Source organism: Scophthalmus maximus, chromosome 5, assembly GCF_022379125.1.
Source record: "Scophthalmus maximus strain ysfricsl-2021 chromosome 5, ASM2237912v1, whole genome shotgun sequence".
Taxonomy (NCBI): Eukaryota; Metazoa; Chordata; class Actinopteri; order Pleuronectiformes; family Scophthalmidae; genus Scophthalmus; species Scophthalmus maximus.
In genome coordinates, this window is record NC_061519.1 from 1,817,501 (window position 1) to 1,840,342 (window position 22,842).

Sequence of the window (22,842 nt, forward strand, 5' to 3'; positions counted from 1 at the left end):
CAATTGATTTGGCTTGTGGTTTTTGGTTCGTGTTAGGGGTTTGGAATATGTAATGTGTAAATAGGCGATATTTCACAATTAATGTTATAATATCATTCATGATTGTAGTAGGTGTGCCCGGAGTTGGGGTTAATTATTGCAAATTCTTGGGCCTATCGATTAGCAAGAGAGCTATTGCCAAATTTTCAAAACTTTCACAAAAAAAGTAAAAAATGAAAGCCATTTCTAAGCCTATGAGCAGGGCAACATTGAATGATCAGATTCCAGAGTGGAAGTTTATATGATGTTTCATCGTCCCAGAGAGAAATGAATGTATCAGGATTGTAATAGACACAATGAGCAGACGTGACTGTGCTGGCGATGATGCAGCAGTGGTGGTGATGATGATGATGATGTGTCACTGGTTTTTGGTTCCTTACAGGCCTGAAGGACGTGAAGACCTTCTCCAGCACCTCCAGGAGAGTCTTCTTCCCGCAGGAGGAGATGTAGTCCTGGGCCAACTGTAGAAAGGGAAGACAGTCCTCGCTCTCGCTCCACACATGCTGTAAACACACACAAACACACACACACACTGATTAACAAACATCAGTCCTCCTGCTGCGTTATTTCCAAGCACTGATAAAAGTCACACATGCGTTAAGGGCAAAATACGTTTTATGCAGATTTAACCCTACAGCAGGTGATGCAACGCAGTTACTCTTCATCTCATGTGAGATGAATTGTGAAATAGAACTTCCAGGGAGTAAATAAGTGAAGCTGGGTCAGAGGCAACGCAACTAAAGAGACTTTTCTTAAAGAACAAAGAGTGGTGACAGTTTGCAATACGATAAACAATGACTTGAATATTTATATACACTGTAAAAAAAACAACAACTTTAAATTGCTCGCCTAAATATGATTATTTCTTTTTGATAAACTGAACAATGATAACCCAGTTTAAGTCAGGCAAGGTTTAGAACAGGGTCTACCAGCAGATTTGCAGGGTTTTTTCACAAAAACAGGGTCTACAGAAAAATTGTGCAGGAGTTTTTGACTTCCTGAAGGTGAGTTCAATTTCTTTGTTTGTAATTTGCTGAGGATTTTGACCTTCAATGGGAACAATTTTATGCGGCTATTCAGTCCATCAAGTTATTAATCCTATTTCTAATCACTTCTTTCTGTCACAAATATAGTGGATGACTGTGGCACAGGGGTTCAGTCTGCATTGCGTTTCCATCAGTTCTACAGCTGGCTATAGAAGCGCTGTATGAATGAATGGGTGAATGTAGAACCTTTAGTGTTAAAGTGCCTTGAATGGTCGATAAGTGCTTTGTAAAATGCAGCCTTCGAAGCAGTCGTGTAAAATACCCAGTCTCTGGATGGCAGTAGGATATAAGCTTAGAATTGATACAATTAATTTTTTGGAATACTTAATATGTCGAACGGAAAAGTTGATGTTTTTATAATTATGAAAGATAAACGATCTGAACAAAACAAAATTAGTCGGCACCACTTTTCTCACAAACTGTCGAGTTTGGCCTCAGAATTACAAAAAATTGAGTTCAGGAAGTTGCCGTGACGTTTTGAGTTTCCTGAGCTGTTTCAGTTTTTTTAAGGTGTAGGAACATACAGTATAAAGAAGGGAACAGTCAATAACAAAGTGCAGCACAAGGCAAACACTCTTTGATAAATTTACCTTTAGTTGAACACAGGTCACCAATTAACCTACGCGTCTTTGTTTGGACTGTGGGAGGAGCCCGGAGTTCCCGGAGGAACATGCAAACTCCGCACAGACCACTGTGCCACCAACATACTTCATACCAATCACTTTCTTGCAGAAGCTTAACAAATCCAAACTAAAAAATCATCATGACTTTTTTTCGACACACAATGTTGGTTTTTACCTCACCGTTACTCAGATGTTTTGTATTCTGTCAAGAAACGAGGAGCTGCTGAGGCTACATCCATACCACTACGTTTCCATTTTTGAAACGATCTCCGTCCACACAAGCACTTTGGCTCTGTATCAGTATTAATCCCCATATATACTAACACACCTGAAAACATATACGACTTGACCATTCACCTAGACTGAGCATGTGCGTGCGTGCCAGCAGATTGTCCACTCTGCAGCTGCTTAGGTATAGAAAATGCTTCGAATGAGAAACAACCATGACAAGTAAGAGCTGAGATTTCTTCTCTCGGACCAATGACGAGGTGGAACTAACACTTTAAATAAGTGTTTTCAAAAGTTTTGCCTTCACTGCTCGCAGTCGAGTCATGACCGATAAGTGGTGAGGTCGAATTGTCAAATTGGCTTAGGAAGTTTCCTGAATCTTGACGTGACCTGGAAGTATTTTGATCAGCAGCCATGACAAAAGCTGTTTGGATTCTCTAAATGCATATGAAAGGAGCTTCAATGCTTCCTTTCCTATCTCCTTTAGCATAGGGTACACTGGAGTTTCCTTTGTGAGAGTAAGGAGATATAGACGCCCCACAATTCATTGAGGCAGCAATATGCGCGTTACGCGCCATGCACGGAATAAACGGTTCAATCCGAAGTAGAAGTAGAAGAAGTAGAAGAGTATGAATATGACCCAGAAGTGACGCACGTCATCATGTCGGTTACTGTTACATATGAATTAATTACATTGATATATGAAGTGCTCAGACACTCCGGAGTGTAGACGGCAGGTTTAAACATAGCGGCAGTGTTAAAACAAAGACGTAGTGATGTGGATCTAGTCTAAGTTTGGGGGTGCATCGGTGATTTATGAAAATACACAGTCATTCAGGAAAGTCTTGACAACAATACAACTCCTTCCTTTATCACATTCATCAGCCGAACATCCATACCTTCTTCAAGGCAGAGAAGTTGCTTCCTTATGGCCAATAAAACAACATCAAGTAATTATAAGTCCTTGATTTCGGACATAAGAGTTTGCGTTGGATTAAAATCAACTTCCTCATCAGTGCAAATGTTCAGGTAGTTCAGAGCACTAACAGTAAGTGATAGATAAACACCACTGCTTTGGGAAAGGCCACTGGAGCCATTCCACATCACTTAGTTTCAGTGTTGTTTAATTGGAGTCTAAAGGCCGAACCGTTAGGTTATCTATTAGGTGATATAATTAAGGATGTCTGGCCAAGTGGGACGAATGACCTGGAGAAAATAACTAGATGCTCTTACTATGTCAGTTCGGGTCAACCAGTGTTTTGGTTAGTTGAAGTTCTGAAATGATTTTCACTGTCATGAATGTTCTTATATTAGGATATGAGAGGACTATGTGAAGACTGATTAATAGGTGATATTCATATGCATATTATGCAAGTTATTTTGAAGGGCTAGAGAACCCATAAAATGTACAAAAATAACAATGCTTGCACCCCTTTATTTTTTAAGTCCAGATACACATTTATTGGAGATATTGGGGATATATTTTTTATTCTGTAAATTCATGTTTTCAGGGGGTTGGATTTAGTAGCTTAAAATGAGTGCCAATTTAAGGTGTACATTTAAGGATGGTTTTCAGGTTGTCTTGTGTTTCCACAAACATTTTAACAACAAGAATTTAAGACACACCTTCATGTGAGCGTTACAGAATCGCACGAGAGTCATGCAAAAATGATGACAGCACAGAGCTAAGCACAATGATGTGCAGCTGGAGAGTCTTACACCGCCCCCTAATGGAGGCTGCCCACAGTTTGGGAAAAAAAAAGATAAACTGACAAGGAATGTGTGCCTGTGTGTGAGAGAGAGAGAGAGAGAGAGAGAAAGAGAGAGAGAGAGAGAGTGGCATCCTGCTGATGGCGGTGTTGTTTGAGTAACCAGACCTCAAGAATCCTGCAGAGAGGAGGAATTATCTCTGAGCATGTGTGTGTTGACAGTTCGCATGCATTACATTCAAAAGTCACACAAATGGAAAGATAAAAAACAGAAAGATGTTAAATGCATTCCGGTCAGCGAGACAACAAACCTCATGGTGTACTAGTGCACTTCTACCTTGTGAGTATGACTGTACTATCTAACTCGGGCTGCGAATCACGTTTATTTTCGTAATCGATTAATCTGTTCATTATTTTCTCGATGAATCGATTAGTTGTTTGGTTCATAAAATGTCATAAAGTGGTGAAAAATGTCGATCGTGTTTCCCAAACCCCCAAGATGATGTTTTGTTTTGTCCACACACCAAAGATATTTGGTTTACTGTCATTGATGCGCAAAGAAACCAGAAAATATTCACAATTAAGAAGCTGAAATCAGAGAATTTTAACTTTTTTTTCATGAAAACTACTTGAACCGAGTAACCCATTATCAAAATAGATGGCAGTTAATTTAGTAGTCGATTACTAATCGACTAATCGATAACTAACTGTTGCAGCTCAATATCTAACCATGTTATTTCCCTGGAGTGATATTATTCCGTGTTGTTGTTCCTTTTTCGTGTAGGAGATTGTGCCCATAGAAAGCCCCTGCTTACTAAGCAGCCCTGCTCTGCTGTCTGTGGGACAGTCCCAGTGAGGCCTGCAAATAACATAATGTAACATAATGTTTCTGAACAGACGCCCTGGCTCCATCTCCATCTGAACAGGAGGAGGGAGCAGGGCGGGTCCCTCCTCAGCAGCTGGAGGACTAATAACACCACCGCTGCTACACACAGGTATAAGATTCACAGATGACAAAAGGAAAACTTGAATTAATGATAGGAGAAACACGACGAATGAGGATGCTCACGCTGCATGGTACAGTTAAGCCATTAGAACCAAGTCATGTGTCTGTGGCATGTACAAAAATGCTGAGCAGCAGATTAGGATTCATGTATCGAGATGGACGGAGGAAAAGAGGGTTGTAACGCTAAGTTTAACAGTGCACCTTCGATGACCGTAACGCTCGCGTGTTTGTGCGATGCGTAGGGAAAAACAGCGACGAGTAACTCCTCCTCCGGTGCCATAATCAGACTGCGTCAGCAAGAACAGTCCATTGACAAATATATAGAGAGTGATGTGTAGGGCAGCAGTGCATAAGCCCCTCATGACAAGAGTTCAGTGCTGTAAAAACCATGAAACACATGGTCTACAGAGACGTGGAAATAGGTGATGTGTCCTTCATAGTGTATTCTCTACGAGTGGGTGAGTGCGTGTGAGGCGCACACCAAGAGAACAGTACGGGCCTAAAAGCTTGGCCCCTACAGTGACGGAGTCCAGTGGCTCAGTTATGCAGTAGCCTGTTCACCCAGAGGAAAGGGTCGCTGCAAAAAAAAAATTAAAAGGAAAGTTGTTCAGAGTGATCACCTTTATTCTGTGATTAAACACTTATATCCTGATGGGAGTGATCTTTTCCCAGGATGACAATGCCCAAAGGGTCACTGAACGCTTTGATGAGTACGAAAATAAAGTGAAATCATATACTCTGACCTTTGCAGTCACCACGTCTGAACACCAATGGACAGTTTTGGACGGACGTGTTAGACAGCGCTCTCCCTCACCATCGTCAAAACGCTGAATGAAGGAATATCTGTCCAGTAAAACTCCACAAGACCTGTAGAATATGTGCCACGCTGGACTGAAGCTGCTCCGGAGACACATGCTGAGACACTTCATGTCTTTCGTTTAATCTGACGCCCGTCTGTAGCTTCTTTGAGATGTGTCTGCAGATGATCAGAGTTCCAATAACCTGGAGGGGTTATGTTCAACCATTATAGACAGATCATAGACAAATTGCATGTGTTTTCAAGGCTGATTCAGAAATTTGACTGTTTTAGGCAAAACTAATTCAATATCTCAGTGTGAGGACTTGTTGGTAACGTCATTTGACCATTAGATAAAGCCGTAGCAGAAAATGTAACTAAGTAAATTTTATAGCGTAAAAATCTTTTTTTTGCTAATTTTATTTGTGTCTAGGCAAACATCAAAACTGGGGTTTAGCTGGGATCATCAACTGGCACATATCCCTCCAAAAATAGCTAAGGAACATCTTATAAATCAGTGAATGGGGAGAAATGTCCGGACACCATTCCATCTGAGTCTGAGCTTTTTTGGCAGCAAGCGCGTTGACCTTTAAGGGCTATGAAATAAAAAATAACATTATGGCATTTAACGAGAGCGAAAAGAAGCATTCATTTTCTTCTTTGACCCCCGAATACATTCTCCTTTTATTTTGTTGACAGGACACTTCTCTGTGAGGGTTTTATTTTGAAAATTTGAGGCCTCTTGGTTTTTTTTCAACCTGCCTAGAATTACGTTGTTGTGGGTCAGAGGGTTAAACGCAGATGATTATGTTGGAGAGAGAGAAAAAAATACCATCGACGGAGGAGACTCGACCCGAAATGACATCATCGCCCCCCCGTGCCTGACACCCCCCCTCTCCCCGTCTATCAGCTGGGAAACCGGGACCAGCAGGGACATCCCCACCTCCTCCAACCCACCCAGCCTCGACACACCTACACACCTACACACACACCCACACACACACACACACACACAGAGGCCCTGCAGAGGCGCACTTACGAAGCTGTCGGTGCCGCTGGGACACAGCACGTAGAAGGAGACGCCGGGCTCTGCGTAAAAGTCCAGCCTCCTCTCGTCGTCCTCCTCGGCGAAGATGAGGTCGAACGGGTTGCCGGAGCACCACTTCTCCGCCGCCTCCACCAGATGCTTGAACTCCATCCTCCTCTGTAATCCGCTCTGCGGGGTCCCTGGCTCCGGCGCTTGATCTCGATCCCTATCCCTCTGGCCGTCGCGGCGATGATGCTCAAGACACAAACAACAGCTGATCGGACCGCAGCATCCGCAGCCTCCACTACCGCATCTCCTCTAGCGCAGCGGCTGCATGGCCCGGGAACAGGGAGAGAGGCGAACACCGCTGGCGCATACAGCATACACCGGGTCTGGCGCGCATTCGTTCTCAGAGCCCCATTCCTCTCTTCCTCCCCACGTTATGAAATCAGCCCGTCGGTCGGTCGCATACATGCATACGCAGGAGGACGCCGGAGAAACGCGATGACGAATCGCGGAGCCGGGCAGCCGTCCATATCCGAGGCGCCGTATAGGCCCACTCCCAACTTTCTCACTGCAGGCTGACTGACTGTATCGTTTTAACCTGCTGACATCACGAAGGAGGCACGATGTTATGCAACATGGAAACTGTTGCAGAGGAAACATTATTGGCCGCATGGAAAGGGTATACGCTCCCCATGAACTGAAACAAAGGAACCCTTCGACCATTTCTGCCCTGGGATATGTTTTTATCCCGAGAGTTGTTAAATGGTCACTTCACCCAAATCACAACAGCATTTTCCCATATTTTTTTTTTTTTTACATTTTTGATTCGCATCCACTAATAAAGCTCACAATTCTGACTGGACTTTGTGCTAATATGTGTTTATAAATCGTGAATTCATATAATAAATATCACGTTCTTGAATCTTATATGATACAGCATTCTGATATAACGATGATTAAAGCAAAAATAGTAATTTCACAAAAACATCAAACATTGAAAATAATCTCCCATCCTCTTGGAATCACCAGGAAGCAATGGATAGGACCAGTAATGCTAGGCGACACGTTTACTGGGATATTCATTTCCATTGTGACAGCAGAGCAATCCTGAAATTCTCAAAATAAAAGAAATCAGGCAAACTGTGGGACACAGTAGTGTGAGCAGGACTCCTCGAGGCCGACCCTCCCTCCCTGCTCCGGGGAGTTTTTACCAGCAGAGGGCGAAGCAAACCAACTCTCCGTCTCATGTTGGAGCTGCGCCAATAAGGAGGAAAAAAGGAGGAAAGACGGGAAGGTTCCTTCAAAATAAGAGCGTGATTTGCAGAAAAGTAGGTCGATTTTGACAAAACACAACCCTAACTAAATTAAAACTACTAAAGTTGCAGACCGTGGTTTTAAAGTTGATTTTTAAAAAGTAAATTCAAGAGTATTTTATCACAGACTGTGAAGAATGCTGTAGTCGCTAATGTTTGTAAAAAGCAATAAAACAGATCAATGTTGGCCTACTTTTGTCATTGATTATGTTTTCATCTATAGGTTAAAAGATACAATATGTGAACCAATCACTTGCATTAAACAAGACTGAAGAATAAATCCGTTATCAAAATGAGGCCATTGCTATTACTTATTTCAACGAGGCTAATCAAGTGATCAACTCACCATTTCAGCCAATAAACTACTGTTCTCCTGAAGAAAGAAATACACACATTTCAGTAGATTCATATATATATATTTTTGGAAGTAGTCTACCGACATTTTGAATTATTTCCCCCCACCGTCGTAGTCCATTTGCCTTTTATTTTGAAATCCCTACCCAGAAGTGGCCTTGGTGATCATTGAAGTAACTTGACGTGCTTTCATAGGTCGCTGGCGGTTTGTCCCCCAGGTTCCGATCCCGCACGGTGCCGTGTCACGTCTCGCCGTGCCCTGACGCGCTCCCGTGCAGACGGCGGACTTCCTCCGCGCCTTCGGAGCGCACGGCTGTCTCCGAGAGCCCGACCCGTGCAATGTGCCCCGTGTGAAGGTGAGAGAGGGCGGGTCGCTGCCTGACACCGCCGCCGTCCGGCCACCGCGGGGTCGCGCTTTGTTCGCAGACAAGAGACCGTCCCGTTCCGTCTCCAAGAATCTCCAGACACTCTCTCTCTCTCAGATGGATCCTTTACGCACGGCCGGTAACTGCGAGGGAGACGCGCGGTGTGCCGAGGAGGAGGAGGAGGAGGAGGAGGAGGAAGAAGTAGACCCAAGAATTCAGGTGCGATTGTCTTTCTCTTTTTTTTTTTAACCGATCCAGATGTGGCCACCGGTGAGAGTGACATTGAGATGAACATGTGGAGCATGATGGGGGAACAATGATCCAAATTAGCTGGACAATGTTTGGAATAATGTTGGACCCTCCTCACCCCAGATTCAGTGTCCTCAGTGAAATGTGAAATATGCTTTTTATAAGGGATTAGCCTACTGTTATACTGCAGCAGTGCCACTGAAGTAAAGGATTACATTGTAAATGATGGAATGTGTCAACTGTGTGCATACGTAGTTATAGTGCCAAAAAGCTCCTCCAAGGTGGGCAAAAATAGATTTTAACAGAATTTGTCCCTTTAATGTTTCCAACACACACACACACACACACACACACACACACACACGCACTGCATGCTCAGTAAATTGGCAAACACAAGTTGCACAATTTAGCCTCCAGCTACATGATCTTTTTTTTAACCACACTGCCAAACTCTTTAACTTTCTGATTCTCTGGGCCTGTCCTTGATCCATGCCATGTTGTCTGTAAACAGGGGGAGCTGGAGAAGTTGAACCAGTCGACAGATGACATCAACCGCTGGGAGAGTGAGCTGGAGGTAAGTCGGAACATCGAGCAGCAACACTGTTATCACCATCATCACCATTGTGACCACGGTGCCTCTCCCTGCAAGGGTAAACACTTCCAGCCGTGGCTGAGCTGCTCTCAAGGGGCCATTAAATTCTCACTTAAACACTGTAAACAAATGAGGAGGGGGAAAAAAAAACCTCAGCGCTGTTAGGTAACTCTTCTTTCTTTCCAATACCATTTTGTGTCTTTTAGGATTTTCGCCCAGCAACTACGTCGTGGCCTTGAAACTGTTTCCATGGAATGGAAATTTTTGCTAAATGCAGGATCCGCTTCTGAGGGAAAATGTGGGATAAAAAAAAGTGCCACTCCTGCTAAATAACACTGTACTGACTGTGATCTGAATGTTAAATATAATGTTTGAATGGTACATTATGAAGAGTCTACATATCGAGTACTCTCCTCTTTTCCATAGCGACTCCCTCAGCCTTAAAAGAAAAGAACATTTTTTAAAGGGGAAGAAGGCTGTCAAATGCAGTGAGGAACAGCAGACAGATGGGTGGTAGCAAGTTTTCTTTGGTTTGTTTGTTTTCTAACCGCACTTGCTGGTATTTATATGTGAGCTCGAGAGTTTACTGTTCACCAAATGTGAAGACATTCCATAGGCTGGCCGCAGTTGTTCTTTCCTCAAAGAACGTCTCCTCTGTTTCTCATTAGAGCTTCAGTCTCGTCCAAACTCCACAAGCCGGAGCTGGAATAAACACAACAACAGACAGAGACAGGGAGAGAGAGAGGACACAAGTCTCAGTGTTGGAACAATTGTTATACAGTTACAGTATATAAGTAGACACTAGTAGAAAATCATCTCCAACGGGGAGAAGAGGGTGATTCATAAAGAGGCAGCAATGGAAGTCTGCAGATGAAAAAATGGGAAAGGCTGTGCTGGCAGGCTGCAGGACGTTTTCCTGCAGAGTCTGGAGCTGATTAAGGACAAAGCATAGTTGATTCAGAGGAGTCGGGGGAAAGCTGAGTTCAACGCCGTGGGTTGAGAAATGAGATTCTTTACTCTGCCAACATACGCTTAAACCTCTTATATGCCCGGGCAGCGAGATAAGATGGTGTGTGCGAGAGGCGGGAGTGAAGACTGCAAGTCCAAGACTGTGTGTCATTGTGCCATTATTGCCTGCCTGCAATACGTGACCAGTAGCGTACAGGGTTTACCTCTCAGACTGCATGCTGTGTCACGGTCTCATCGCAGGAGCAGGAAGTCAGGGAACGTAACGCTGTCGTGGGAAGTGTGCTTCCTGTAGCGCCCTTTTCCTTCTTTAACCTCTGTTGTATCCCTCTGTCAGTTTCATGAACGGGATGCAGGTGCTGCTGCCTTTCAAACCCATATTTTCTGCAAACTACAGCATAACAGACATACTGTCACAACTGTACACACACACACACACACAGACAAACACACACACACACACACACACTCTCACACACATACGAACAGGTGGCCGGCCTCACAATCACTGATATATAATTTAGAAGATTACAGGCCTCGTGTTGGAATAACAAAGATTAAATGCCCTGACACCTTGGGCTTTATGCGAAAACACATATACACACACACACACACACACATACACACACACACACACACAGATGTTGCCAGTTATGTTATATCATTGCTCAAACCGTGACTTCACTGCCAAAGAATGAATGTAAGGTTCGCTCAGCAGACCCACAGATGCAAAGAAGCGCTAAAGGCAGCTGGCTACAGCATGTAACGCACATGCTTGTACTGGGGTAATGATATCGTGCTGACTCGAATTAAGAGCGGCGGCACAAGGCACAAGGCCAAATAGATCGGGCCTTACAGCACAGCTGGAGCGGCACGGCACGCAGACTTGTGCTTCAAACACCAAACACGGGAGAAATTACCCTGAGTAAATGGCCAGAGCTGATTTGCAGGATGAAATGTATCGATTCAGCTATTGGCTATCAAGAGTCTACAGCCACACCAGCAGTGATGCTCTGAGCTGAATGCTTACATCAGCATGTTTACATGCTCACCTTGCAACATTCCATGTTCACCATTGTCCTTTGGCTTGTTAGGAAGTTCGCTTCGGCTAATTAGGACTGTAGCCGAGGGATTGTCACAGGATTTGACGGTAATTGGTCAAAAAACTAAAGAAGACCAATGGATAAAGTGAAATTTTGACTTGATGATATTATTAAATGAAACTTTAATGTCTGGACCAAAGTTAATGGCAATCCAACTAATCTGGGTTTTTTTTGTACATATTTTAGTCGGGACCAACATTGCCATTCATCCGGGCTAAAAATGACAGCAGATTGATACGTTTATGATCACTTATCTTTGGTGTGTGTGTGTGTTTGTGTGTAGGACTGCCGTCAGAGGTTTCGCGCTGTGCTGGTGGAAGCCACGGTGAAGCTGGACGAGCAGGTGAAGAGGATCGGGCGAGCTGTGGATGACTCCAAACCATACTGGGAGGCACGCAAAGTAGCAAGACAGGTACACGTGCGCGCGCACACACACACACACACACACACACACACACACACACACAGCGCCCTCGCACTCTCAGACAGAGAGCGATCGGGCACTCCGATTGAGGATTAGTGATGAGAAGTTTGAAGAGCTGAGCACATCTACTTAAAGGGAGCTCAGTCACACCTCTGTATCCTGAGCTAATGTCACACAAGCAATATACACCTCAGTGTGGTGGAAGGAACTCTAGTCTGATTTGCATTTAAACTGCCGCACTTTACCATATTTCTCATAATCTGACTTGCTTCCTTTGATGCTCCAGAGCTTTTCGTGGTCTCACGCTTGCTGCGCTGCTGCAGGTATATACGCAAAGTAGGGTGACTTCCCCAGTGGCCAACGCCCTAAACAGTGCTGTTCCCTCTCCAGTGTTGTTGCTCGAGCCTGTTGATGGCACCAGAAATGTTTGAGTCCAGCGCACCCCCTGTCCGAGCCAATAAGGAAGAAGCTTATGAGTCATCCGTCAGAGGGCTGACATTTGTGTGTCAGAGCTGAGCTGTCACACGGAAATAGACTGTGTATTTATCTGTGCCCTTGCTTATTTCTGTTGCAGCACAAGACAAGCTACTGTAAGTGCCAGCGGCGTCTGCGTCTGACAGTAACACGTGAGAGTCAGGGATTACCGGGAGGTTTTGAATTTTGATGGGACCTGCTTTCACGTGAAAGGATGTGTGTGTGTGTGTGTGTTTGTGGTTGTGTGTGTGTGTGTGTGTGTGTGTGTGTTTGTGTGTAGTGGCGACACTAGCTCCCCGTCTGACACCTCTGTCTCTAGAAATTCTGCCCCATTTACAGTTTTGGGAGGTGACGGGTGGAGGGTGAGGAGGGACAGAGAGGTGACCGAAACAGACAGGGAGGATGAGAGAGGGGATACGGGGGACAACCAGCCAGACAGACAGGCAGTGGTGCAGAAATTAATGCTGGGTAACAAGGACAAAAGATAGGACAGTACAGGCAAATTCCTATACACCACCCCTTCCCTAATTTGTTGGAATGTGGGGGAAAACATGAGGGGGGGGATGAGGCTGCTTTATGGATGGGGGTAGGGTGTGTGTGTGTGTGTGTGTGTGTGTGTGTGTGTGTTCTGGGAGGGTCAATGAGGGGAAGCATTTGAGCTACAACCACACTAATGTGTTTTTCATCGTGAAACCCTTTAAAAATAGGTCATGTATTAAATATTAAAAATCCATCCATAAATCATGTCCAGACAGTACTCTAGTTTAAGCAGAGGCCTTTATCGGCTTTGCTCTGTTTAAATCCCCTGACCTCACTCACTCACACACACACACACACACACACACACACACACACACACACACACCCTTGTGTAGGACGACAGGTTGTTGTGGCAAAACCGTCTCATTGTTTGTTTCCGAGACAGTCAGATAATTGAGTCGTTGATGACGAAGCTCGTCATTTGCATACCATCTCATGCTCAGGCATGAGTCATGAAGATAATGGCAAAAATGTGATCCTCCGTCTTTCGATGTTGTTCACCAGTGTGCCAAAGATTTGTCACCTGTTTAACACATCTATGCAAGTATAAAGACTCACACAAGTCACTGTGCTCAGTCATCTTCTGTGAATACACACTATGAGGAAGGGAATTGTGTCTGCAGGAAGTCACTTTTTATCTCTGACCTGACGTTGGCGTCTCAGTTCCTTCTCGGTTCCTTCCCCGTGGTTTTTCCTCATCAAATATCCATCATCTTCCTTCTGTTTTCTCTGCATCCCCCACCAACCCTTCTCTGAGCCTGGGAAATGGGTCATGACAAGAGACAAAAGGAGGAGTGGTTCATCTTTGCCAGTTTGTCAAACTTAACAGATTACACACACACACACACACACACACGCAGAGCAGCAGCCGCTATCTCCCGTCCTCTATACCTTCTCCTTCTCGAAGGAGCCTTGACAACCTTGGATAAGCATATCTAATCCCTGCACACCGCTCAGACGACACGCTAACACCAACGCAAAAGTTGCCGCTTTCTGTGCTTTCTACCTTTGTGTGAGACGACGCAGACCTGTGCTCGCTCGCGTCACTGTTGGATCCCTTATCGTAAACATGACGATGGTGGGAGGGGGGGTCAAGTCACAGGGGTCAACGTCACAGAGAGCCGGGGGAAGCCGTGAGAAAAATGCTTAACAGTGGAGGGAACTACACGGACCATCTGGGAGAGTGTTGCAGTAACACCAGATAAAGAGTTGAAGTCTTCCTTGTTTGTTGTGTAGCGTTATTTGTGGCAGTGTATTTCTTGTATCAGTGTTGATATTGGATTTCATTTTGATGCATCTGCCAGGGCTGGTTCATTGGCAGCTGTTCCGCCGTCAGTATGTTCTAATGTCTGTAGTCGGAATTACAATTGCGCAGGGCTCAGGTGAAATGTTACAGCTACAGTCTCAGTTACAGTTTTTATGATGTGGCGTGAACACATCGAGAAGGAGTAGCAGGTGCTAACATCTGTCTATGACAGACAGCGCATATTACACATTGTGTTAAGTTATTTCATTTGCTAAAATATTAACTTTTCCAGGCACTGTGAGTATAGCTCGATGATAAGTTAATTTTAATATGTTTGATCAGTAAGTAAAGGTGCTGTTTTTAATAAACTGTTAATAGTTTTTTACAATAAATCTCCTGAATCCCTGAAATAAAGTAACTGATATCTACACTTGTGTAGATAAATTCAGCTCGGGGTCAATGTTCTTTCTTCCCAGCTCGTGGCAATGTGAAACGCTCCAGCAAATTTTGATTTCAAACGGTATATTTGCAAGTATGATTATGATCTCTGTTTCTAACGGGAATAATTGGTTTTATTTCGTCGTCAAAATTGCCATTTTGGCTGCAACAATTGCACACAATGATCTTTTCAAAACGGTCAGGAACAGAATCCCAAACTGTACTAGCAAGTTTGTTTCCATTGTACTTTCAATTTGAATTGCCTGGTGTATAAATTTGACTTGCCTTTCACAGTATATAGTCAAAACAGAGGCAGGAAAAGGAACAGTACCATAACTGAATAGTGGGAAAAATCATTGGCAGTCTCTGATACAAGTAAAATCAAATGTCTGATAACTTGAAGCAGCTGTTTTTGCGTTATTTTTGTCTACTATGAGACATTTAATTTCCTCAGTCCAATTTAGGGGTGCCCTGCGATAGGCTGGCGACCTGTCCCCGCCTCTCGCCCAATGTTAGCTGGGATTGCCCCCCCCCCCCCCCCCCCCCCGCGACTCTTATATAGATAAATAGGTAGATGATGGATGGAAATTTAGGGGTATGAGGACAATTAATCAATTTTTTATGAACATTTTATTTTCTTGCCTTTTCTATCTTTCATTCTAAACCCTAATGTGAATGTACACAACACAGTCACAGTGTTGAGGACACTCAACACTTTTTTTCAGGGAGTCCCCAATGTTGGCATTAAAATCCTGGGGATGTCGACTGCTCAGTTTGACCTTTTTTAAGATGAAGATCTCGTTTCCATTTTCAAAAAAGATTTACCCAGCCTGCCAGATTTTGACCGATTATGTGACCGATATGTCTTATTGAAGGGAATCTGTTAGGAGTTACTTTGTATTCATCCAATAAGCTGACCTTCGAGTCATGATTGTGGGAGGGGGGAGAGTGCGTCCAAATAAGTCCAGCATGATGGGAATAATCCTCTCATTGACTGTCACTGTGGGCAGGAAGAGCCCACTGACAACGTGTCCGATTTCCTTAGTGATAAAGCTTTTGATTGTCTGTTGTATCAAGGCATGCTTGTCTTTCTGTGCCCGTGTGCATGTGATGCAGAATGTCTTCGTCCCTCGATGGCTCCAGATGAAAATAGAAGTCATAATTTACAAACACACACACTAGAAGCAGCACAAGAACTACTGCTGCACTCATGCCACGTAAGAAAGACTTTTGGACCAACTTACATGTCAGAATTGGATATTCAAAGCTGTCATGATCATGTCGGTTCAAACCCTCTCAGCTTTCTCACACGTGTCACTTCTCATGACATCAGAATCACAAAACCATGAGCTTCATAGCTATTTACCGCCCGAAGGCTGATTTTCTAAGCAGGTCAATTGTAGCGGCCTTGCTTTCACGTCTGAAACGATTACAACCACCCCTCCCTCTAAACCTCAGGCCCAGGTCGAAGCCCAGAAGGCCACTCAGGAGTTCCAGCGGGCAGTGGAGATCCTGCGGGCAGCCAAGGAAACAATCGCCCTCGCCGAGGAGAGGCTGCTCGAGGAGGAGAGCCGCCAGTTTGACTCCGCCTGGCAGGAAATGCTCAACCATGCCACACAGAGGGTAGGCACACGATGAGAGACAGCTGAAGAATAATACAAGCTTCCACACTAACAAGTAGTTTGTTCTAGTGATTGCTATTAAGACTGCTACTGACACATGAGAAGGTAAAAGTGCAACTGGTCTGGTATGATTATGTTGGAATTCAGCCTTTTGTTTTGTGTTTCTACTGTTAAAATAAACCCTCTTTCTGGTTCGTTTCAGGTGATGGAGGCCGAGCAAGCGAGAACACGCAGCGAAGCTGAGCACAGGAAAACTGCCGCTAACTACAACTCCTGTATCAGCCACATGAGGCAGTTAGAGAAGAAGCTCAAACGCTCCATCAACAAATCCAGGTTTGTGCTTTTGTTTCCCCTGCTCAGGCCTCTAAACTGTAAATGTGAATGTGAGTGTGAGTGTGCGAGTGTGTGTGTGTGTGTGAGAAATGGAGAAAGAGGAACTCTGTTTATGTCATCTGATGCAATCCAGATGTTTCATGTGCCGGTTGCGCAGCGCAGCGCTGGGGTGTGCTCCCTTAGTAAGAGCCAAGGAATGTGAGTGCTCATAGAGGAGTGTTATTCAGCTTCTCCTGAACTCACTCTCAGTTTCTCTTCCTTCTTCTCCCCTGCAGACCATATTTCGAACTGAAAGCCAAGTACTACCTACAGCTCGAGGTACTGTGTGCATAAAATTAAAGTTTTTATTTGAGTTCCATAACATTTGCCATTTGTTAGATACTTTAAGCCAAGCGTCATGGTCACTTAGCCTAGGAAACACTTGATCAAAAATGCATATAAATGATGTGTGCATCCAGTTTTAACACAGAGGTGTGTTTGATCTCTCTTAGCAACTAAAACGTCACGTTGACGAACACCAGGCCAAACTTGTGGTTGCCAAGGCCGAGTACCGCGCGGCGCTACGCAACCTAGAAATCATCTCCGAGGAGATACATGCACAGCGACGCTCCCTCGCCATGGGAACCAGGGAGCAGGGTGTTGGTGCGGAGGGAGACGGATGCAACGAGGACATCGCCAACTTCAAGATGGAGTCAGACGGTCTGTCAAGTGAGTGTAATTAAAATTCCCCATCCTCTTCATCAATCCACATTTTAGTTTTGTCTTGTATTGTTGGTGCATCGGTGTGTCTGCATGTTTAATGTACATATCTGCGTGTGTGTGTGTGTGTGTGTTTGTGTATGTATGTGTGTTTCAGTGGTGTCAGTGTCAATTGACGAAGAGGGCAGCCACAGTAGCAGCTCAGAGGAGGAGGCCGACACCCGCTCCACCTCCTCACCCCAAGCCATGCCCTCCTCACCGTCGTCCTCCTCCTCCTCCCATCCTTCCACCTCTGCCTCTACCACCCTCGACATGCCCGGTCCCTCTCCTTCCTCCTCCCTCTACACCCCTTGCTCCTACATCTCCACCTCTCCCCCGTCCTCTGTCCTCTCCTCCTGCTGTCCCGGCGGCCTGGAGTCAGAGAGTCCCAGCATCTCTCTTGACCCAGACTCGGTGTGCGGCTCTGGGCATGCCTCGCCTCTCCTGGGCCCTCGCAGCCAGTGCAGTGGAGCTTCCTCTCCAGACTGCGACCAGGAGAGAGGTGTGTGTTCATCACATCAGTGTGCATGTGTTTGTTGACTTCTGATGTGATGCTTCTTCCAATATGCTGGAAATGTTTTTGTATTTTTTCGAGATTTCAACAACTAGCCTGGCTCTAAAGCGATATAGAGGTGTCCTTTCTTGTGCGGGTCAGACGTGTTCACTACTCTGGGTTAGACGAGGGCTGACCACTGGACAATCCAGACAATGACCTACTCCATTCACACATCGGCCCAATCAGACTGTACACAGACTTTGTACCAGGGAGCTGGGAAGTTGGTGTCTGTTTAATTTTTGAGCCGAATGATTCACCTATTTCGCGCGTGCAGCTCCTAAAGGTTATGTCTAAAAAAAAGGTTCAGGGTTGCAGTGCATGTGGGAAAGCAGATTAGGCAAATGATATCAGATGCAGGAGTGGACCCCCTTATTGAGAACTATTAAAGATTGTATTTCTATGGAATTTGACCAAACCACTTCAAATGAATGAATGTGAAAGGCTTTCCTAAGTCAATAGCATCATCAACAAGAGCTCTCAGAGACAATTCACCAAGGATGAGCAATCCCCCACTTAGTTATGTGCTTTTAAAGCCAGAACTTGCATCATCATCTCTATTTCACATTCATACTTTTAAATGTTATGTATTTTTAAGATATGACTCAAAATGTCACATTTTGTCCTATCTCGCCATGGTGAAAATTCCTGGATCCAAATCCGGATTTGGATCACTCCCAAGATTTAATCACCTGTTACCACATCCGACACCTATCTTTCATCAAAAAAAAGTTCTCATGCAAATCGGTCCATAACTTTTTGAGTAATCCATTTTAAAAAAACAACAGAAAAACCAAACCAATTACTCAACCCACCTTGGCGGGGGGAATAAGTTCTGCAGTAAATGTGACCTGTCTGGCAAATGTTCACTCAGCTGACAGATATATTGACCAGCGCTTTGTTTTTTCTTTGTGTGTGTGCGTGTGTGTGTGTGTGTGTGTGTGTGTGTGCGCGTGTTCCAGGTGACAGAGCGGAGGGTGCAGAGGCCACACTAGAGGCGGGTCTGAGCAAGCTAACATTGACTGTTGCGCAAAAACAAGGAGACTCTGGGGATGAACAAGACCCCCATTACATTAACCCTGAAATCACCTCTCCGAGCTCAGCCACTGCCATTCTGCATCTCAACAGTGTCTAATGAGTCTGATCTGTGGTACCGCAAACACCCAGCATGCCCAGCTCCGAGACTCTGAAACTGGAGTCACTGGCAGAAGACGTGGAGTGCTCAAGCTGCACATGCCCAAGTCCGACCAGGCTGAAGTGATGTCAGAATATTCATCAGATGGTGTCACATTAAAGATGTTGTGTATTTGACCATCAGTATATCATTGTTACAGTAAACAAATTGTGAAACCATGTGGATGTATTATAAGCAAATGAGGATTAGTGGTGGTATCTATTGCCAACCGCTGTTAGTGTTAGGGTTATTCAGTAAACTACATTTCCCATAAACCTCTTTGCTTCGTGTTGCAAAACAGATGTCACTAGCCCAGTTGTTCAGCGTGAAAAACACCACCGCCCTCTTGTTTTGTGCCATTAAGAGTTTTTTCTCTTGTGATTTACAGCAGTGTGTCAAATCTCCTGTCCACATCACAGAGCCCATTATTAACAGTGCAGCTGTATAGTGACGTGTCAGAGTCAATGTGATTAACTTTAATTGACGTTGAATTTCTGCACTTGGCAGCACTAAGAGACATTTTGTAATAATATGAACAGTGAGGCTTTTTTTCGGCTCCAAATCCCCAAAAAATGACAAAAAGGAAAAACCAAGTGTTTCATGTTGGATTATGTCTTTCTTTTTTTTCTGCCTTGATTTTTGAACTCCTGTAACTCCTGTCAGTGTGAGACGTCGGATGCGGAGACTATTTAGAAAAAATCGGTGTCGAGGAAGAAAACTGGAGTGCGATTAGTACTCTGAGCACTAAAACAAAGAGACTTAACCCGGGACTGAACATTGTGAGACACAAATGGTCTTCCATTGATATTTGTGAATGAGTGAGTATGAGTTTGTGTTTGTTTGAGTGAATGATTTATTTTTTTTAAATTGTGTCTTTTGTGTTTTTTGACATATGTCCAAATACTACCCTGTCGTACAGATATTCTATATTTATACTCCTGTATTCTTAGGAACGATGTTTTGTGGTCACTGTTTGCATTGTTTAACACAAAATAAGCAATAAACATGTGCGTCATTTAACGTTTCTGGGTTTGAAAATGTCTTTCAGCTCCTGAACTCATTGATGTAGATATTGGTGATTATTGCTTGTTTAGGAATGGGCAGATTTGTCTTTTTAAACTGGAGACGGTGGTGTATATTGACTCCATTGGGTGTGATAATATTCCATTAACTCCATTAATATTATGGAGTGGTGTACTTTGCCATATTACAGAGTTACGACCAGTTTTCTTGAATCATATTCAACTGAAAAGCCTGAACTTCTAGTAGTTATTACAATGGTGGAAATTGATTTTCCACTTGGCTGCATTATAACTTCTGACCAATACTGACGGTGGAATATAACGAATTCATAGTAGAGCATAGTTGCACACTTTGTCTTGTCTCTCTTTTGTTACCTTCAACTCCACACAATAAACATACTGTAAAAAGTCAATCCTTACACAATTAAGTGGTTTAAAAGTAATTTTGACATTATCTGAAATATTAAAAGCCAATCAGACATCTTTTTCATTCTTAAACTCTTTTAAGAGTTTTTCCCCATTGGGAACTAGGTGGTCAATACTTGAATACTTGAATTTGAATTTGGAAATCTGAACCTTACGGACCATGATCTCAGACGGCCAGTGGGGACTGCCACAACCATAAAGTTAATTCTGTTCCTGCAACAATGTTCCTTTTCAATTTGATCCCTCTTTCATCATGTGATTCTTTCTCCTAGTACAGCAAAGTGTCCGTTAGGAAATTCGGCTTTTCCTGCCAGCTATTTCCCCTCTGCCTTTGTCTTTCAGCTGTTATTGTGCAACCAACCCCACACTGATTGTTGTCTTGCTCGCTGCTCAGCTGTTGCCCCCCAGACCCCTGACAGAGTTCAGTGCAATCTCTTTTGCTCTCTAACACCCTCTACCAGTCCTTTCTTTCCTCTCCATGTCTGCACACAATTCTAAAAGCATTCTGCCTTTCGATTACTCTATATCCTGTGATTTCATGTGTGTGTGTGTGCCAGAATCGCTATGAACTCAAGTCATACAGAGCAGTTTTCCAATAACTGGAGATAATATGGTTTTGTTCTGTCAAACACTGACATCTAGTGCCATATTTAGGTTTTGTATGTTCTCTTCAGACCTTGAGCTTCAAACCATTTATGGCAAATATTATTTTTATCATTGCAACTCTCACAATCACTAAGCAAACATATTACTTTTATGCTGATTCATTTAACAAAACACGCTAGAGTCTCAAAATAACTTGTGTTTCCATGTGTTTTCCTTGACTCTTCTTTAAATGTTTACATTATCATTATTGTTTTTTTTTTTTTTAACAATGTCCTGAATGCTTTGCATGGTGAGCAGACTAGTCCAGAAGCACCTTTGTACCAAGCTGTGCAATAGGTACTGCTTATTCAAAAGGGAGACACTATGATAAGAACCTGTACTGCAGGGTGAGGTACTAAATACTAATCATGTTTGCATAGAAGATAAACTCAAGCGAAAACACCCAGATCACAAACTACACCTCATCAACTTGGGCTGCACTGTGGTGTAGTGGTTTGCCCCACAGCATAAAGGTTCTTGGTTTTGCATCCCAGTACAAACCAACTAGAGCTTTTCTGTGTGGAGAATTGTATGTTCTCCCCATGCATACATGGGTTTTCTCCGCGTGCTCCGGCGTCCTCCCACAATCCAAAGACATGCAGATTGGGGTTAGATTAATTGGAGACTCTAAATTGACCATAGATGTGAGAGTGAATGGTTGTTTGTCTCTGTATTTCGGGATGATAACAACCCTTGCCATCTCTCCTCAAATCAACCACTGACACAATACTAGAACATTTGCAATATTTACAATTTTATGCACAATACAATGATGGACATCTACAATCTAATTACAATACAATGAAAAAACAAAACACACAATAACAGACACAGACAATATGCCTGCTGTCAGAGAAACAGTGAGTAATAGGGTGCATGCAGATGGGGATCAGCAACCACGGTGTCATTTCCAATTTAATGGATTAACAAACAAATACTTTTCTCATGCCGTTTCCTGTCTTTTATGTACACAATAACCTGTCCTCTCACAATGTTGCATTGTCCTCTTTAAATGTAAAGTAGCATTGTCGCAGTTGCTCAGTCTTGAAATTAGCTTTTATCATCCTGTTTTCTGTCAACGAGGAGAGGAGCGATTTCTTTTTAACTTGGACCCACCAAAGTGGAAAGAAACAGCGTGTTGACCAAAGGAGCGAAGCTGGGGCAGCTTCCCCCTGCATTCTGCATTTTGGATCCTACTTCACTTAACAAAAACCTTACAAGAGGCTGTAGCTTGTTCTGAATCAGCAACCAGCTGCAAAGCAGGAGGATCACTCCTTCCATTAGCCTTGTCATAGTGCCAGCTACGAATGAGACAAATGATATCCGTGGTCAACAGCTGGGAAGAAACCCAAGGCAAATCATGTCATAAACTCACTATCAACAGCAGATGGAGGCACAGCAGGGATACTGGGGACCATGCCCTGAAAACTCTAACCCACACATAGTGCACGTGGCAGGGGTAGAAGAGGCCACAATTATAGTAGACTGAACCTTGTGTGGATACACCTCTGAATGTCTTAGTGTTGTAATCATTTTTAAAGTTTCAATTCACAGATTGTCTCCTATACATCACAGGCTCTCCTCCATATGTCGGCAATAACTTTTACCTCGCAACTATATCTCTCTGCAATTCTAAAACCACAGTGAGCACTAACATCCCTCCCAAATGGGATCACATACTGCATACCAACAAAACATAATAAAAAGAATACATGCAAGTTTATGATGCTGAGACAAATATCATTCCTTTTTAGTTCCGTTCAAAATGTTACATTGGTGAAGCCA

At 43.8% G+C, this 22,842-nt stretch overlaps 2 protein-coding genes across 2 annotated transcripts in view; one reads left to right on the forward strand and one right to left on the reverse strand.

The window, feature by feature from the left end:
* Positions 1 to 7,236, reverse strand: part of mturn (maturin, neural progenitor differentiation regulator homolog (Xenopus)) — a 9,695-nt gene extending 2,459 nt beyond the window's left edge. The window contains exons 1-2 of the mRNA XM_035633531.2: positions 6,487 to 7,236; positions 420 to 542 (exon numbers count right to left, since the gene is read on the reverse strand). Of these exons, the coding sequence (XP_035489424.2) occupies positions 420 to 542; positions 6,487 to 6,645 (282 nt within the window). The 5' untranslated portion in view covers positions 6,646 to 7,236. The remainder of the gene's footprint in view (positions 1 to 419; positions 543 to 6,486) is intronic.
* A 1,088-nt stretch (positions 7,237 to 8,324) lies between these two features.
* LOC118310531 (SH3 domain-binding protein 5) lies at positions 8,325 to 19,984 on the forward strand. The gene is made up of 9 exons (XM_035633529.2): positions 8,325 to 8,731; positions 9,273 to 9,335; positions 11,706 to 11,834; positions 16,003 to 16,167; positions 16,369 to 16,499; positions 16,775 to 16,817; positions 16,991 to 17,207; positions 17,356 to 17,739; positions 18,753 to 19,984. The coding sequence occupies exons 1-9, from the start codon at positions 8,630 to 8,632 to the stop codon at positions 18,923 to 18,925; spliced, it is 1,407 nt and encodes a 468-aa protein (XP_035489422.1). The 5' UTR covers positions 8,325 to 8,629; the 3' UTR covers positions 18,926 to 19,984.
* Positions 19,985 to 22,842: the final 2,858 nt, after the last annotated feature.

Coding starts and splice junctions, on each gene's coding strand:
- LOC118310531 (XM_035633529.2), top strand. CDS start 8,630: ATGGATCCTTTACGCACGGCCGGTAACTGCGAGGGAGACGCGCGGTGT. Junction 11,835..16,002: donor CACGCAAAGTAGCAAGACAG/GTACACGTGCGC, acceptor TCTAAACCTCAG/GCCCAGGTCGAAGCCCAGAA. Junction 16,818..16,990: donor AGTACTACCTACAGCTCGAG/GTACTGTGTGCA, acceptor GATCTCTCTTAG/CAACTAAAACGTCACGTTGA.